The following is a 19183-nucleotide window of genomic DNA, read 5'->3' as shown; positions in this document are numbered from 1 at the left end:
TCGGTTGGGTCCATATCCATATCCACCAATCTTCACTTTTGACCTAGGTATTGTGTTGGTTTCCTTTGGTGTTACCGATTTGAATCCTCCGATGGGTGTATTATGTATGCCTGGGTCTGCAAACTCCTCTGCTGGGTGTGTTCTGTATGGGGAATTAGGGTCTCTGTCTTGGACTCTTGTATACCTATTCTATTATACAGCAAAGTGTTATTTGGGGATGTGTCTATCATTGGGGGTACAATTAAAGATTTTGTGAGTTGGTCGGATTCATACCGCAACCCTTGTTATTCCGATCAGTGCTGCATCTATTCCGGTCACCATTGACTTTGAGTCATAGCTGGATGTCACTGGAATACATGGTCCTGATGGTCCGAATCCGCAGCGTGGTATTTTTGCTGCTCTTTGTGTTTGGTAGTAGTTTTCTATTTCTTTTGTTGTAATTGGCTTTCTCATCGATGGTGGCTTGCCGGCAATTTCTTGTTGCCCTCTGTTTGTTCCTCATATGCACCAAAGTCATCCTCGAGTTCCTTGTGCTAATGTGTTGAGTCTAACTGTGAACCGTCGGTTAATTGGTCTTCTGTAAGTGCGTGGGGAAGACGTAAGGAAATGATGTTCTTCATATGTGGGCCCACTACTTTTGTATGATGGTAAGACTGATGTCCGTCCACAGGCAGATGCGGTGGGTGTCATCGCCAAGTCTCTGACTTGGGGTATGTGGCTCCTCTATTTACGGTTATAAGGTCGTCTTCTGTTGAGATGTAGGTCCCTAAGTCCTTAGTTATTTAAATTATGACGGCCCAAGTTTTTCAAACCCGGTGAGTCAATGATGACTCGAAAGTTGACCCGATAACGAATCCGAAATGCGAAAGCGAATGATAAAACAAGTCCTCTAGAGATGTACATCATCCCTAAGGTACCAAAATGACTCCCCACGAAGCCACGGAACTAAATGAGACTAGTGCGGAAACTAGGGTTTCAAAACTCGACAAGAAATAAACAAAGGGCAAAATGGTCATTTCATATAGAGATGGATGCTACCGTGCATACCATTGGATAAACAACAAAAAATTAGCAAGGTTAGACTTAAGAATCACTTGATTCAGAGTCCAGACAAAGAAGATATGGCTAACGCAAAGTCAAGTGACAAGGCTACCAACAAGCAATACTCGAAGGCTGCGGGTGCCCGCCATGACAACACTGCAGGTGGACGCCAAAACTTACAGGCGTTCGCTAAATTGCAGACTTGCTACCAAACAGATGGGAATAAGGCTCGGGATGATTTTTAAAACACCTAAATTGAATATGCAACCTTAAAATATGTCTACAAGGCCAATGGAAGTTTGGGAACGGTATGCACGGTTTTCAAAAAAAAGTGGATGAATTTGGAACAATGATGATTTAAAGTGGTACTAAGGAATCATCCTAAGCTACCTTAGAACATTTTAAACACGAATCATAAATAATGAAGCAATTATACGACATTTGACATAACCAAAACAAAACGGTAAGTTTCAATGACTTAATTAAACAACATTGGAATAACTAATACGAAACAACAAGTTACAACGACTTCATGTTATCAACTTGAACAAAATATGAGATCAACAATATGGATACAACAAGTTACAACGATTTAGTGTTATCAACTTGAAACGAAATGCGAAATCAAATAAAGTGGATATACTTGGACATCACGCCGGTTTAAACCGAATAAATAATAGCTATTTTGGGTTACTAACCTACCGAGAACTACCCTAGTGCACACGTGTGGGGAGAACTCATATCCCCCGCATTAGAGCCAAACTCTAACCATCTAACCATAGTCAAGACAACGACGTCCCAAGTTTCCAAAATCAACAAATTGTGCAACAAAGTAAATACACATATACTCAGGTGACTTAACCATCTATCATACACAATCAAATTTTTGGAAATCACACAACATATGTCCTAAGTCCTCAACTACAATGGCATACAAAAATGTCAAATCTTCATTGTGCGATTCGTTACACACACAATGGCATAGACAAAATCGAATCTTGAATATGCGATTCATTACACACAACAATAGTATAGACAAAATCGAATCTTCAATGTGTGATTCGTTACATTTAACAACTATGTTATCAATGCATAAAATCCATTTATATGAATATATAACAAGTCTTAAATCCATGATTTAAACATCAATATGATCTCAAATTCACAATTGAATAAATGGAAACAATTATATAGAATTACTAAAATCACATACTTAAAATCTTTAGATTTCAAAATGCTACTAAATGGATTCAAGTTCATATATGCTAAAGATCAAGTCAAGGACTTTACTAATATCAAGTTCTAAGTGAATTTTATGCAAGGTACAACTATATACAAGTCTTAAGAATTAAAGAAAGACATGCATACAGCTTAAATTCACTTCAAGAACACTTAAAACACTAAGGTTACAAACATAATGATTTTTGTCATGCTAACATGGTATTCATTAAATCGTTAACTTAGCAATGACATAGTCAAATGTCACAATATAATTAGGAACAATAATTGTACAAGAATATCATAGTCACAACTACAAGACTATACAAGAAATTCCAATTTCTACCATGTATGACAACAATAATACAAGTGAATAATCGCATATAAGCCTTGTGTAAAATGACACCCTAGGTTAGATGCAATCAAAATATATCTAATACAACCCTGAACATCAATTTACATGCATATAATGTATATCAATAACAAAGGAATAAGAGACCATAACAAGAATATAAATATAGTACAACCCCTACCTCACTAGAGGATTGTTCCTCTAGAATCCAAGGCAAACAAACTCAAATAACAAAACAAAAAATTAGTCATCTAGATCAAGAAAAGAGGAAGCTATGATCTTCAATGTTGGAGACCAAATTCCTCAAGCAAGGGGGTCAAATTTCAGAAATGGCAAAATAGGTTCCAGGATTCCCCAAACTACCTACTTGAGATTCACCCCTCTCGAATCCCATGCAAACAAGGTCAAAATGAAAACCTGGAAAAAGGTGTTCTAGATCAAGAAGAGAAAAAGATATGATCTTCAAGGCCCAAGATCAAATTCCCAAGGCAAGGGGTTCAAACTCTGAAAATGGCAAAGAGGGTTCTTTTTGGCTACAAGGTGGTTAAGTGAGGGTTTAACAATTTCTCTAACTTTTCCACCCACAATGGCTATATTAGCCAAACACACACACACCAACACCACATCTCTCACACATAAACACATCCACACCCTCCACTTGTCACAATCCTAAGGCTCTTCACAAGGCTTAATCTCAAGCTTACACTATGATACCCCTCGATTCTAGAGCCACGGGTGATCAAGTCCGAGCACAGATCCGAGGGATACCAAACAATTAATATATAAATAAGTACAAAATTACAAAATGAATTAAAGAAATAAATAATAAGCTGAAAGAATTCTAAATTAAAATCCTCAAAATAATGTATTTAAAATCCAATAATCCAAAACCTTCATTACTTTAAACAACTCGGGAATCCATCTAGCGGAACCTTATCAAAATCCCAAACCAAAAAGGAACCAACTATAATAAAAATTCAAAGCTAAACATAGAAAGCAGTCCTACGTAGTCGGAGGAGTGAGTCACTGTATCTGCTCTGGACGATCAAGCTCTAACCCTGGAACGGACGAATACCTGAAAAATAAGAGAGTGGGTCAGGCCCACATGCAAGTCTTATCCTACTATGATCCATACTGAAACCCGATTCACAGATACATCCTAGATAGCTCAATAATAACTAGTCCATATATGTATAAATACACACTATAAGATGCTCACTAGCCCAATAGATCTGTCTTAGCCTGAGTAGAGATACCACACAAATCGTACATAATGTGGTCATGTGTACCTAAACCTACCAGGGAATATCAACTATGTCCAGTTATCCATCCTAGGCGATATATGCACCCTAACCATGGTCTTGAGACTCAAACTCATACCATGGCACCATAACTTTAAATATATAAAGTCTGCATAAGCCTAATACAAAATATCATCCATTTGATATAGTGGCCTGACATATGTATAACAATCCATCCAGAAACCAAAGTATGTCATTCAATTAATTATTGACCTGACACCAATACGAGTAGGACTTAACCTTTATGGTTAATCCATACCTCAATCCAGAATAGGTAGGACTTAGTGTCTGAACTATTCCATCCCTAGTATGTCACCGTCCCATACCGGTGTATACAATCCTCCAAACAATATAATTGATAAAACAGTAATAGGTATTCATCAACCATTCTCCAGGATATACATAAATACAGTTTAATACACATATAATGATATTAGGCATTCATTATAAGACCTAAAAATTATGTTCCAATCCTTTAAATTGCTAAAATAAATCCAAGCATTTAAATCCTCCAAACTGTCCATAAATTGATACAGTTAACAGCAAATTAAATATCAATTAAATCCAAACCAAGAATAGTTAATTGCATATAATTCACTATACTTATAACTCTGTAGGAGCCTGCTCTCTCTCTCCCTTAAATAGAGTTCAATCAATGTTCCAAATTATTTATAAGACATCAATATGCATTAACAACATTAGTTAAACAAAGCTTACAATCAACGACAGCAGGATTCAGTTAGAAACTTAGAGAAAACTCAAACCAGTTTAATTCAATGAGATTTAATACAGTTTAATCATGCATAAGATACGTTTTATCATTAATTTAATCCCTGGACTCTACCTAGGCATGCACAAAACACAGGTTTAAGGGAAGGAGTTGGAATAGAGACTTGCCTTTAGGTTTCCATTCAAAACCTTAAACCTCCGTCTAAGTTTTCCGACCACTTCCTAGACTGCCGTTTTACACCTCCGTTGCTCTTGGTTCAACCCAGAAGTAACCCGTCCCGTCCTCCTTGAACCCCTCTGTTAATCCCTCAAGTTTCACTCTCTATTTCTCTCTGCCTCTCAAAACTCTCTGTTCGTGGAACTTAATTTATGTCTTAAACCCTAGACAGACGTAATATGATAACATATATAGACGTCTCTGAAAACCTAATTTACTAATTATAAGGCGGCTAACCCACGATGCCATAAAACACAAACCCTAAAAGTCTTTTATGTCGTTAAACAATTAATAAAACAAAGTTAATCAATTAAAACAATTAATTTATTTAAATAAAATAAAGAATACAATTAAATGATTACACTATTAAAACATGTAATTTCATTAAATAAAACAAATAACACAATTTACTCAATTAAGGAAATAAACAATTTAATTAAATAAAACAAATAACACAATTAACTCAATTAAGCAAATAAACAAATAATCAAATAAAAATACCCTAAAACAATAATTAAAATGCCGAGACTATCCTTTTAAAATTAGGGGTATTACATACACTTGTCACTAATCTAAGCTAACATGTGTGCCAACCAAAAGTCTATAAGTGGGTGTATGTTCACTCTTACAAGGCTTAATCTCAAGCCTACACTTGTCATCATCCCACACCTCCAAGTGTCCTAACCAAAGGGTGACAAGTGGGTGAACCTACACCTAACACTTGTCACAAAGACAGGCTACCAAGTCACACCACTAACATGTCTACAAGTGGCCCAATGAGAGTTTGACACTTGTCACACTTTTTCAAAAATTGCAAAATGGTCCTTCCATAAAATAATTTACAAAATAATTACAAAATGGTCCCTAAGACAAAAATAATTACAAAATATAATTACATAAAATATCACAAAAGCGTAAATGTTTCCAAAGAAACTATTCATCCATACCCCTACGGAAAAAAGTAAACAAATAGCATGTTTTTCTACAAAAGTAAGACTATGCATTTCATAGAAATAAAATAATGAAGATGCACGTGAAGTCGGAAGTCAAATCCGAACTCAAAACCCTAAGGTCACAAGAAAAGAATAAATCAAATAATTAATTACATAAAAAAAATTAATGACGAAAAATCGAAAAAGGAAGAAAAGACAGGGTCATTACACAAATTGCACTTTTAGTGGGGGCTAGCCAGCCCAGACTTCCTGACACTTTGTAATGCTTTGGTTAGCTTGGTGTTGGGTTGTTATTTGGGGGATTTGTTTTGTTTGGATATGCAGCTTCTCCTTTTGTGGGTTGTTGTGGTTGTTTTTTTCTTTTTCTTTGCAAGTGCCGTTAGGCTGTTGGTTGTTTGCCGGGTTAAAAAAAAAAAAAAAAAAAAAAAATTGGCAACATTTTCTCGGAGGGACCAAGGACTTGGGTCTAATTAAGTGGTATGTCCTTCTTCTAAATGGAAAATTGAGGATTTGGGTTCCTACTAGACAAATGGAAGTGTTTTGTGATTGTTTTTATTTTTTTATTTTTTTGACCAAAAGAATTTTTTTTTCTTTCGGAATTTTTTTTAAAAAAATTTATATATATATATATATATATATATATATATATATATATATATATATTTCTTTGGAGGAAAGTAAAGAGGTTACTACTATGCTACGTTTATATAGTTTGGTTGTAAATATGAAACACATAAGAATGGAATGATAATAAACATTATATTATTTGGTTGGACTAATTTAAAATTTAAAATAGAATAAATTTCAAATTAAATTCTCTAAAATACCCTTTTTACTACTCTTAAATAAATTAAATTAATAAAATAACATTCTTCTATAATTTTTTAAAAAGAAATGACGACGGTCAGGGGCAATTATTGATTAGCTATAGGCCAATTATTGTTTTGTAAACAAATTGGCCAAATTTTGGCTAGATATATATTGTATGCATCTAATTGATCATGAAGTACTTTTGTTTAAAATATTATTATATTATATTGGTAAAACTGTTAATACTACAGCCCCCCTTACATTGAATCTTGGCTCCACCCCTGACAGGGGCTGTGTTAAGTGCTGAAATATGCACATTTTAATCCTCATCTTAAGTATATTAGGACCTTATTTTATTTTTATTTTCCCGCTTTAGTCTTATTTTATGTTTTCCCCTTTTTCAGGTGCATAAGGTTAAAATGAGTTAACTCAGTTGATTTTGAGTCTTGGGAAAGTCAACCAAAGTCTTGGTGGAAAAACGGAGCAAAATGAAAGCTGAGATGCAAAATTTCCTCTTGGATCGATCAAACCTTCAGTGCGATCGATCACATGATCGATCCAGCAAGATTCCATGATGGATTGAAGGCCTTGTTCTTATTCAAATAAATGCCTTTGTCCTTATCCAAATAAATATTTCTCATTATTTGTGATCGATCCAACCCTTCTATGATCGATCACAAACTTTGTTCTTATCTTCATAAATATCTCAAGTCTTATCCTTATCCACATTAATGGCTGTCACCTACATGTGATCGATCGGATCACCCATGTGATCAATCGTACTTACCTCGAAAACTGTGAAAAATAGAATTGAAGCCTCAATTCAGGGGAGCTCGTGGTGCCATTATTTGGGATCCTAGTGCACGAGCTCAGACCATTTTGATGTCAGTAGAGCCACCTATATAAGGGAATTAGCCCTTTTTGGCAAGGAGGTTGGAGATTTGGCAAAGATTAGCTTAGGATTAGGATACTTCGGGACATTTTCCCTCTAGATTCATACACTATCTCTCTAGGGTTTCAACCAAGTAAAAAGAAGAAGAAGATGAGCTAAGGCTTGGATATAGATTGTAAAGCTACTTTGATGACATCCACTTTCTCTATGAGTGGCTAGTTATTCACTTAGGGCTTGGATGAGCCCTAAGCATGAGTAATTAAACCTTTGTCTTTTAATTTTGGGGATTATTACCAATAAGCATGTGGCCTAGCGGTACAAGGCCCTTACTTCCCAAAAGAAGGTCAGGGGTTCGAACCTCAGTGGAGGCAGTGTGTGTGAGTACTAATGAGCGCTGAAAAGTGCGCATTTAAACCCCTTAAGCTTAGGTATTCTAGAACCTTTATCTATCTTATTTTCCCGCTTTAGATTGATTTTATATTATTTCTATTTTCAGGTACTTATCCCTAAAATAAGCTAACTCAGCTAAATAAGAGCATAATTGAAGCAATCTTAAGATGAATCAAAGAAAGGAGCAAAGTGGGAGCAAAAGGAAGCAAGTGGTGGAAATTCAGCAAGTTCGATCGATCTCGGAAAATATTCGATCGATCGAAAGTTCATCGATCTCAGCATTTCAAAATGGATCCAAGCTTTCTTATCCCTATCCAAAGATCCCACAAAGTTAGATCGATCCAACTTTATTCCGATCGATCTGAAAGATTCCATCTTATCCACTTGTACCACCCCACCTACCAAATTTGTCTCTTTCCTAATAATATCTTCAAAATATCTCAAATTTGTTTTTATCCAAAAAGGCGCCACCATAGAGGATCGATCCAGCTTAAATTCGATTGATCTCAGCCATGTTTAATCGATCTCACCATAAGTTTGATCGATCGAACTTCCTAAATCCCGAGAAAATCCAAATTCCAGCTCAATAAAAGTTGTCTCATATCCAATCACTGAAAGGAATATTGGTATACGAGCCCAACTCATTTGGGGTGATATTTAATTTACCTATATAAGGAATATGAGCCACTTTTTGAGAGGATATACTAAAGAGTAGATAGAGACACAATTTTCATATTCTTAGTGAGGAAGAAAAGAAAGAAGGAGGCTAGAGACACAAGCTTGGAGTTCTTCCATCAACCAAGAAGAGGAGCAATCTCTACCATGGAGTTAGCTATTGAGGGTTGGAGGACACCATCCATGAGTGGCTAGACATCCTCTTGGGGCTAGAGTTAGCCCTAAGCATGCTTTCTACATCTTGATTTATGTATTTTTGAGGGGATTTGTATTGTGATAGATGTTTTGACATATTTATATACATAGATCTTGTTTATTCAATAATTTGTATGGTTTAATGCTTCCAATTGATCATTTCATTCTATCTATATGTCTATGTATGCTAGAACAGATGTTCATGTGTTTGTCTCTATTTCTTGTGTTATTGATGCATGTCTATGTGGATTAATGCTATAGATCTAGAGATTGTCAAGATATAGTGCTTAATGGAATGCTCTTTTGGTTTATTTGATGGTTCGTACTCATTTCTTGATGGATTGTGCATCTCCCTTAGTTTAATTAGTTTAATTTCATGTCATTAGCTTAATTATAGTGTAGTTGTTGTTTAGATGTTAAATGGGAGGATAATGTATGCTTGTTATTTGATGTTCCATACTTTTGAAAATAAGTAACATATATCTCTAACCTTGTGATGTGTTTAGATTGTGAGCTTAAAGAAATGATTAATGACTTAGTTTGATATATTGTGCTATCCACCATGTTGCTTAGACAATATATGCTTAATTTGTCATCCATGATTGTTGAAACAACCACACACACACACTATGTTGCAATACATGTTTTCCCCATCATTAATCATTCATTAAGGGTGTAGAAAAGATACGCTTAGTGGTGATCTCTAAATCCCAAGATCTCTCTCTTGTTTTCTCTCCATTACACTTAATTGCCTACTTTAGTTTAAATTGCATCTTAGTGTAATTTAACCGCCAACCAATCTTTTGATCACTCGACCTACTAACCCTAATCTCGATTCCATAACCTAATATGACCCACCAATCCCTTGGGACGATCCCTACTTGCCCTAACTATATTTTTAGTGAAAGGTAGCAGTGCCAATTTCTAAATGTAAAACTTGGCCACATTCATCATAGCTCTACACCATTATCTTTTGGTGCATAAACTTTGGGTTTGGGATGACAAAACACCAAGTTTTTGGCACCGTTGCCAGGGATTGATTGAAGGCAACGTCCTATTTGTGGAATCAACTACGAATTAGTACTCTTTTGATTGTGTTTTTACTTTGTTTTCATCTCGGATCTCAAATCTCATCTTCATCTCATCTCACCTCTCGGTTTGAGGCTAGATCCAAATCCCCACTTTTGATTTCAAGCTCTAATTTCATGAATCCATGCTTTAAATGTTTGATTTAAGGTGTTTTGAAGATAAATCTTGCCATTGATGAAGCTTGAAGCTATATGTGTATATATATATATATAGATTTTGTATTTTTTTTATTTTAATTTCGATTTTGGGGGTCACGGGCCATGGAAAGTGACCATTTATGTTGATTTGTTATGTAGAGGGGCCCACAAGCTTGTTTATGAGGCCCCCGTGCCATCCACGTCACAGATCTTTGACTTTTCGAGTTTCACCTCACAGTTCGATCGATCGAATTCCCGATCGATCGAACTTGCATCGATCTCACATTTTTGTGATCAATCGAACTTTACAGATTTACATCACACATTTCACACACCATCTCTTGTGTTTCATGCTATCTCATAAATGCCCAATGCCTGTGTTTTCTACATTGGATGCATTCCATACTTATACTATCTACTATGCTTCACATCATGTCACTCATTCCTTGTCACTTGCATAGATTCATGTTCCTTATTTATTTTGTCTATCTTATTTGACATACATGATTCTATCAATTGTGCTTTAATTCTTTATACTGGCACTGACTTCCTTTTTGCAAGTTTTCCTTTTATTTTACAGGCGATGGCTAGGGTAAAGACTGTTGCTCGCGGACATTATCACCATAGGGCCAGGCGGAGATTGGACGACGAGGCAGGTCCATCTCATGCCCAGAACCCCATTTATGAGTCTGAGCCAGAGCCCTCTCATATTCAGGAGGAGCCAGCAGAGCCCACTCCACCTCAGTCTCCATCTACTGACAGTCGATTACAGTCTTCAGCCGAGGCATCCTCTCCATAGGCTGACGCTGAGGCTGAGCACATACCATCTCCATCACCACCACCACTAGCTCAACCAGCCCAGCACTTAGACTGGCCATTGCTGAGATACTCACGCCTTTGAGTGGCGCCCGATTCGGTCTTTAACATAGACTACTTCTCCCGGTCTGTTCTTACTATAGTAGTATATGATGATATAGACCGGAGGGGTATCTCAGCCATACTAGCCCCTGTCACATACCCAGTGTACCCGAGGTTGGTCTGGATGTTCTTCCAGAACCTCCGACCTGCCCTAAGTAACTTGGCAGAGCTACGGACTACCATTGACAGCCATCCTATCAGTATCACGGTGGACACTCTTTCCAGATCCTGCCGTTGTCCACACGTTTGCCCTCCCGATCTCCAGGATACCTAGCCTACTCTATGGAGGCCCTCATATGTAGACATGGCCGTTGCACTCACAGGTCACTATGTCGGTGGCGAGACCTTCGCCACCCGGACTTATCTGCCGGATGAGCTGTGGTTCTTCGATTCGGTGCTATACCGAAATGTTTTCATGGCCGGCCACAAGATACAGAGGTGCGGTGACTTTCTGACAGCTTTATACGCCTTCTATACAGGGCACTGGATATCCATTCCTGCGCTTGCCTGGAGCGTTATGATGAAGCTGTATGTTGACCATATTAGCAAGGCCAAGCCCAAAAGGGCTAAGTACCTCCCATTCAGCCATCTCATCACACAGATTCTGAGAGACTAGCGCTATCCCTTCCAGCCACGGGAGCGTACTGAGTCTGGGGTCTGTTCATTCAAGAAGAAGGATTGGGATAAGAGCTACCAGGCTCTTATCAAGAGTCTACAGGACGACACTGTCGAGGCAGCTGAGGAGCTAGAGAGAAAGGAGTTGGAGCAGGCAGCGGCAGCAGCAGCAGAGCAGGCGGCGGACGATATACCAGTCAATTCGCCTGCCATGCACATGGAAATTGACTTGAAGTAACCCGCAGAGGACTAGGAGCATCACTCTCCAGTTGGGTCACCCATTCATAATGAGGAGCAAGCTCAGGATCATCATTTTCCCGTTTCAGCTGTACCTAAGGCTCCAGCACAAACACCCGGCTTTGGAGAACGCATCCAGGCTTTAGAGGATGCCGTTATCTCTATCCGAGTAGACACTATCTCTATCCGAGTTGACATTACTTCACACTGTACGGATGTCATTGCTGCATTACGTGATCTATCCAGAGACATCCGCGGAGCACGCTCTGCTCGTCCTACCTCCTTTTCATGATTTCCATATCTTCTTACTCCTCTTATATATCTGTGATATCTGCATATTTTTGATACTGTTATAATATTTTTGCGTTCAGTTTGTTGGCCTTGATATCTCACTGGATGTACTGTACTTTATTTTGTTTTTCTATTTTATCCATGATCTTTTGGATGTCATATTCTTCTATTGATATATCTATATGTGACTGACTCTATCAAGTGCATCCTAGTGACTTCAGTAAGAGAGAGTACTACCCAAAATTTTCAGGACCACCCTTATACCTTTCTCTATTTTCAATTGCTATCCCATTTACACTTGTATGTCCACTGTGCACTATTATTATCCCTTTTTGTTATCTGATGATTTTTATTCAAGTGCCAAATTTTCAGGACCACAGTTAATCCCAAGTTTGGGGGGGCTATGCCACCTACTTTGGATACTTCTGTCCCGGCTATTCTTTGCTATAGTTGCACTGGTATACTCTTTCCTTTTGTTCTCTTTACACATTGAGGACATTGTGCCTTTTAAGTTTGGGGGGGTAATGGTGTTAATTGTAGTATTTGCTCTCAATTCAAAAAATTTAGCATGACTTGTGTATTTGAGGAATTTTTTATGATTGGTCCATAACTAGCTATGATTTTGATCTTTTGAGGACTATATTGCTTAAAATTAAAAAATTGCTTAACTTGAGAATCCAATACTTTTTGTACGCCTTGTGGATGCCATTTAGGAGTAAATTTTTCGAAAGATTGATATCATGCTTGCACTTGTGGTCCACATTATCCTGATTTTATGATTGTTTTGAGATTCACTCTAGTATTCTACACTAGCACAGGTGCACACTAGCATTCATTTGTGGGGTACATGCTTTGTTGATTATTGAATTGGTTATATCCCAATTGGGCTACTAGTGCATTGAAAGCTTTCATTCTTGATAAAGGTGGATAACAACCCCTTTTCACTAAGTAGCCAGGATTCTAGCCTCATCAAGCACTAAACTTCTCGTGCCGAAATGTGGAGGGCCCAAACTCTAGGTTAATAAATGAACTTGTTTATTCAAAAAAAAAAAAAAAATTACAAAAATAATAAAAAGTGAGGACTTCTCACAAAAGGTGAGAAGTGGGAGATGATTAGATGGTGGTTGTCTTGATTTGTAGCCTAGTTGATTTGAGCTTGTAAGTCCTTAGGGGTGTTTGAACACTTAGTGCCCTAAAGCCGTCTGGTTTGGGAGTCATTGACCTAACGCTCGACCTCATGAATCGCTAGAAATCTTAATAGATCAACACATTGTATCATGCTTCCATCCTTGATTCTATAAAAAAAAAAAAATTAAAAAAAAAATCGAGTGAAAAGAATTAGCGCAACTAGATCAATAAAACTTTAATAAAAGGTCCAATCATTGTCTTGATGATCGGTACTAGATTTGTGTGCTTGTTTAAGGGTAAGGATGTGATCATTTCTTTAGTTGGCTAAGATAGCAACATACTTGATGCTAGTCCGCTCAAAAAGGATTCTAGAGTTGTTTTGATTTGCATGATTATTTTCTTGATGTGTGAAGGACCATACTTGCTTGCTTGATGTTAAAATTTTGGGAGATTACTTGAAAAGGGTTGAAAAATTGTATACTTGAGGTAGTTTTCTCCCAATGCTTGTTTGCAATATTGGTGCCTCTTTTGAAAGAATGAGCTTAATGTTTGTGGGTATCATTTCTGGTAACCCTCACAAGACTTTACTCGTCCACTAGGGGTAACCTAGGGGTTTAAAAGACTTGTTGCATATGCTAAATGTAATCGTGTTCCCTACGAAAATGGCGTTATCCATTTATTGCTTTCTAGTTCATAGTTGTACAGTTGTTCATTTCAGTCCTTTACTTTCTAGTTCATTGCTAGGGACTAGCAACATTTAAGTTTGGGGGTGTGATGAGCGCTGAAAAGTGCGCATTTAAACCCCTTAAGCTTAGGCATTCTATGACCTTTATCTATCTTATTTTCCCGCTTTAGATTGATTTTTTATTATTTCAATTTTCAAGTACTTATCCCCAAAATAAGCTAACTCAGCTAAATAAGAGCATAATTGAAGCAATCTTGAGATGATTCAAAGAAAGGAGTAAAGTGGGAGCAAAAGGAAGCAAGTGGTGGAAATTTAGCAAGTTCGATCGATCTCAGAAAATATTCGATCGATCGAAAGTTCATCAATTTTAGCATTCCAAGATGGATCCAAGCTCTCTTGTCCCTATCCAAATATCGTACAAAGTTCGATCGATCCAACTTTATTCCGATCAATCGGAAAGATTCCATCTTATCCACTTGTACTACCCTACCTACCACATTTGTCTCTTTCCTGATAATATCTTCAAAATATCTCAGATTTGTTTTTATCCAAAAAGGCACCACCATAGAGGATCAATCCAGCTTAAATTCGATAGATCTCAACCATGTTCGATCGATCTCACCACAAGTTCGATCAATCGAACTTCCCAAATCCTGAGAAAATCTAAATTCCAGCTCTTTAAAAGTTATCTCATATCCAATCATTGAAAGGAATATTGGTGTACGATCCCAGCTCATTTGGGGTGATATTTAACCTACCTATATAAGGAATATGAGCCACTTTTTGAGAGGATATACTTAAGAGTAGATAGAGACACAATTTTCATATTCTTAGTGAGGAAGAAAAGAAAGAAGGAGGCTAAAGACACAAGCTTGGAGTTCTTCCATCAACCAAGAAGAGGAGCAATCTCTACCATGGAGTTAGCCCTTAAGGGTTGGAGGATACCATCCATGAGTGGCTAGACATCCTCTTGGAGCTAGAGTTAGCCCTAAGCATGCTTTCTACATCTTGATTTATATATTTTTGAGGGGATTTGTATTGTGATATATATTTTGACATATTTATATACATAGATCTTGTTTATTCAATGACTTGTATGGTTTAATGCTTCCAATTGATCATTTCATTCTATCCATATGTCTATGTATGCTAGAATAGATGTTCATGTGTTTGTCTCTATTTCTCGTGTTATTGATGCATGTCTATGTGTATTAATGCTATTGATCTAGATATTGTCAAGATATAGTGCTTAATGGAATGCTCTTGTGGTTTATTTGATGGTTCATACTCATTTCTTGATGGATTGTGCCTCTCCCTTAGTTTAATTAGTTTAATTTCATGTCATTAGCTTCATTGTAGTGTAGTTATAGTTTAGATGTTAAATGGGAGGACAATGTATGCTTGTTGTTTGATGTTCCATACTTATGAAAGCAAGTAGCATATATCTCTAACCTTGTGATGTGTTTGGATTGTGAGCTTAAAGAAATGATTAATGGCTTAGTTTGATATATTGTGCTATCCACTATGTTACTTAGACAATATATTCTTAATTTGTCATCTATGATTGTTGAAACAATCACACACACACACTATGTTGCAATACATGTTTTCCCCCTCATTAATCATTCATTAAGGGTGTAGAAAAGCTATGATTAGTGGTGATCTCTAAATCCCAAGATCTCTCTCTTATTTTCTCTCCTTTACACTTAATTGCCTACTTTAGTTTAAATTGTATCTTAGTGTAATTCAACCACCAACCAATCATTTGATCACTCAACCTACTAACCCTAATCTCGATTCCACAACCTAATACGGCCCACCAATCCCTTGGGACGATCCCTACTTGCCCTAACTATATTTTTAGTGAAAGGTAGCAGTGGCAATTTCTAAATGTAAAACTTGGCCACATTTATTATAGCTCTACACCATTATCTTTTGGTGCACACACTTTGGGTTTGGGACGACACAACACTAAGTACCAACTAGGAAATTTTTGGGGATTATTAATTGTAATTAGTGCTATGGTCTTGTGAACTCAAACTTAGTTGTACCAAGGTTTATATTGATAATTATTTCTATTCATTCTATATGTTGGTTGCATGTTGTCTTATGTGTAATTAATTGAGGATTAATCTCTACACTAAGTGTTCTTTGTAATTGTGCTTAGTGATGGTTACGTATGGTATTTGTTGGATACAATTGTCAATTAGTTTGATGGGTTATGCTTAGTCTTGATAGGTTGTAGTACACTTTAGTTTAATTGTAGTTAGGAGATAATTCATGCTTGAATTTCATAGTCTATGCTTATTATTGCAATTTGTATTATCTTCTTGATTGATGTGTGTTTGAAGCCACATTTTGATTACAATAAGTTTTCCTCATTAATTGAAGACTCTTGGTTTAGTTGCATGTGCTTAGTGGTGCATTCCATGCCCTAAGCCTCTCTTCCAATCTCTAAACTCTATTTAATTTAGTGTTAACTTCAATTGCATGTTCACAATAGTATAATCAATTAATCAATCATCCTTTCAATCTCACGCTCACTAATTTTAAGTTAGATTCCACACCATAATCCCTGTGGACGATCCTTTCTCACTTTATACTCATGTATAAGTGTTTTGTAGCTTTTGTAAATGTAAAAGTTGATACCCACTTAGCACTCTTAATTCTAAATATTTAAACACATTTTTGTTGGACAAAGAGAGCATCATGTTTTTGGCGCCGTTATCGGAGATTAAATGGTTTTTAATTTGGAATTAAATTAGACATTGGAATGGAATGATAATAAACATTATATTATTTGGTTGGACTAATTTAAAATTTACAATAGAATAATTTCAAATTAAATCCATGCTTCATAGTCTTTTAATTTGATTTCCTCTTTCGCATGATTTTCTTTTAATTTGGTTTTGACCTGATTATTTTCTCCTCTCTTTTAATTCAGGTGATCATCCTAAAGATGTCAAAGCAAGACTCAAATACTTAATGTAGTGTTGTCAATGTCGAAACTTGGAAAACAAATTATAAGCCCATGGACTTGACTGTCACGGTACACTAACTCCATCTAATTACGTTGTCGTTGTCTTATGCACATTGCACATGCAGACATTTTCAAGATATAAAGTGTTTAGACACTTCATAGGCGCACAATTTGTTATTTAGACAGGTGCATAATTTATTGTTTAGACATGCGCACAATTTATTGTTTAGAAACTTCACAGGCACACAATTTATTGTTTAGACACTTCACAGGAGCACAATTTATTCTTTAAACTCTTCACACGCGCACAATTTATATTGTATACTCTGCACATGCGAACAATTTATTTTGTATACTTTGCAAAGGCGCACAATTTATTTTTTAGACACTGCACAGGCGCACAATTGTGGGTGATAACTTTTTATATTTTAAATTAGTTGTTTTAAATGCAATGAGGACGCAATATTATTTTTACTCAATTATATTCATTAGGAATTTAGAATCGATGGTTTAAATTACAATGTAAAACCCTAGATATTAAATTTTATATTTAAATTACCCTCTTTAGGTACAGTGTTATACGATGGTAAAGCCAAAAAGAACAATTGACGTTTTTTTTTTATAAAAAAAAAATGATGTGCCTTCCGCGGCTTCCGCCTCTAATGTTGATGTTTCGGTTCATGATAACCAGCTTTCTCCAAAATCTCCAAGAGTTGAACATACAAAAGTTGATCGTACCTTTTTAGAACGTTATCCAGGATTACGTCGTCAAATATGGGATTATCCTGTTGAAAAACGTGATGAAGTTCATCGAGCTTATATCAAAGCGAAAGCATACCAAATTATGCTTTCAGAATATCCGCTTTCTGGATTGGAAAAACATCCTCGTTGGTTTCTATCATCTTGGTTTAAATTATTTCTTACCTGGTTAGAGTATTCTCCTTCAAATGATGTTGCATTTTGCTTACCTTACGTTCTTTTTGGAGCGAAGCCAGCGGGGCATCCCAAAACCAATGCATTCACTAGTGAAGGATTTCGAAGTTGGAAGAAAGTTAATAATGGCAATAAGTGTGCTTTCTTAAATCATATGGGAGGAAGTCCATGTTCTGCTCATAACATTGCTAAGAGAGCATGTAAGGACTTAATGAATCAACCTTGTCATATTGATACAGTAATGGTTGGACAAACTTCTGAACTAGTTTAAAATAACCGATTAAGATTGAAGGTCACAATTGATGCAGTCCGATGGCTTAATTATCAAGCTTGTGCTTTTAGAGGGCATGATGAATCCCTTCAATCAAGTAATCGAGGCAATTTCATTGAAATGGTAAAGGCTTTTGTGTCATATAATGATGATGTTGCTAAAATTGTTCTTGAAAATGTTCCAAAAAATGCCAAATATACCTCACCACAAATTCAAAAGGAGATTTTGCATATTATTTCTACAAAAGTGAGAAGTAAGTTTCGTGAAGATATCGGCGATGCCAAGTTTTGTATTCTTATTGATGAAGCTCGTGATGAATCTAAAAGAGAGCAAATGGCTCTCGTTTTAAGATACGTTGATAAGGATGGTTTTTTACAAGAACGTTTCTTTGATCTTGTGCATGTTAAAGTTATAACTTTATTGAATTTAAAAAATGATATTTGTGCGGTTCTTTCTCACTATAATCTTGATGTTCACAAACTCCGAGGTCAAAGTTATGATGGTGATGGAAATATGCGTGATGAATGGAATGGTTTGCAAGCATTATTTCTTAATGATTGTCCTTATGCATATTATGTGCATTTCTTAGCTCACCAACTACAACTAGCTTTAGTTACAACATCTAAAGAAGTAATCGCCGTCCATTAATTCTTTTCAAAGTTGAACTTCATTATCAATAGTATCAGAGCTTCTTGCAAACGAATTGATGAATTACATTTTGCTCAAGTTACGGAAATTGCCCATTTGATAGATCTTGATGAACTTGAAATTGGCCGAGGAGCTAATCTGTGATACCCCTCAATTCTAAAGCCACGAGTGATCAAGTCTGAGCACAGATCCGAGGGATACCAAACAATTAAGTATGTAAATGAACACATAATACAAAAGAAAATAACTAAGACTAAATAAAATAGCAGAAAAGAAAACTAAATAATAACTCCTCCAAATGAATTATCCAAAACCTTAAATTATCCTTACAAGTTGGGAATCCATCTAGTGGACCCCTAATGATAATCTAACTAAAACAACTGAAAATAAACATAATCTAAAACTAAAACATAAAGAGAGTCCTACATAGAATCGGAAGAATGATGTGGACTGTCTCTGCTCAGCACGAACAAACTCT

General features: G+C 36.3%; 1 protein-coding gene across 1 annotated transcript; it reads left to right on the top strand.

The window, feature by feature from the left end:
• The first annotated feature begins 10582 nt into the window (after positions 1–10582).
• Positions 10583–18705, top strand: LOC132277574 (uncharacterized). The gene is made up of 3 exons (XM_059779418.1): positions 10583–10783; positions 17545–17986; positions 18095–18705. The coding sequence occupies exons 1-3, from the start codon at positions 10583–10585 to the stop codon at positions 18703–18705; spliced, it is 1254 nt and encodes a 417-aa protein (XP_059635401.1).
• Positions 18706–19183: the final 478 nt, after the last annotated feature.

The sequence above is a fragment of the Cornus florida genome, unplaced genomic scaffold, assembly GCF_030987335.1.
Source record: "Cornus florida cultivar Cherokee Brave unplaced genomic scaffold, ASM3098733v1 CherokeeBrave_3.0.0_Hap2_Chr10, whole genome shotgun sequence".
In the NCBI taxonomy this organism is placed as follows: domain Eukaryota; kingdom Viridiplantae; phylum Streptophyta; class Magnoliopsida; order Cornales; family Cornaceae; genus Cornus; species Cornus florida.
Note: the sequence above shows the minus strand (reverse complement) of the source record. Positions and strands in the feature narration are given on the sequence as shown.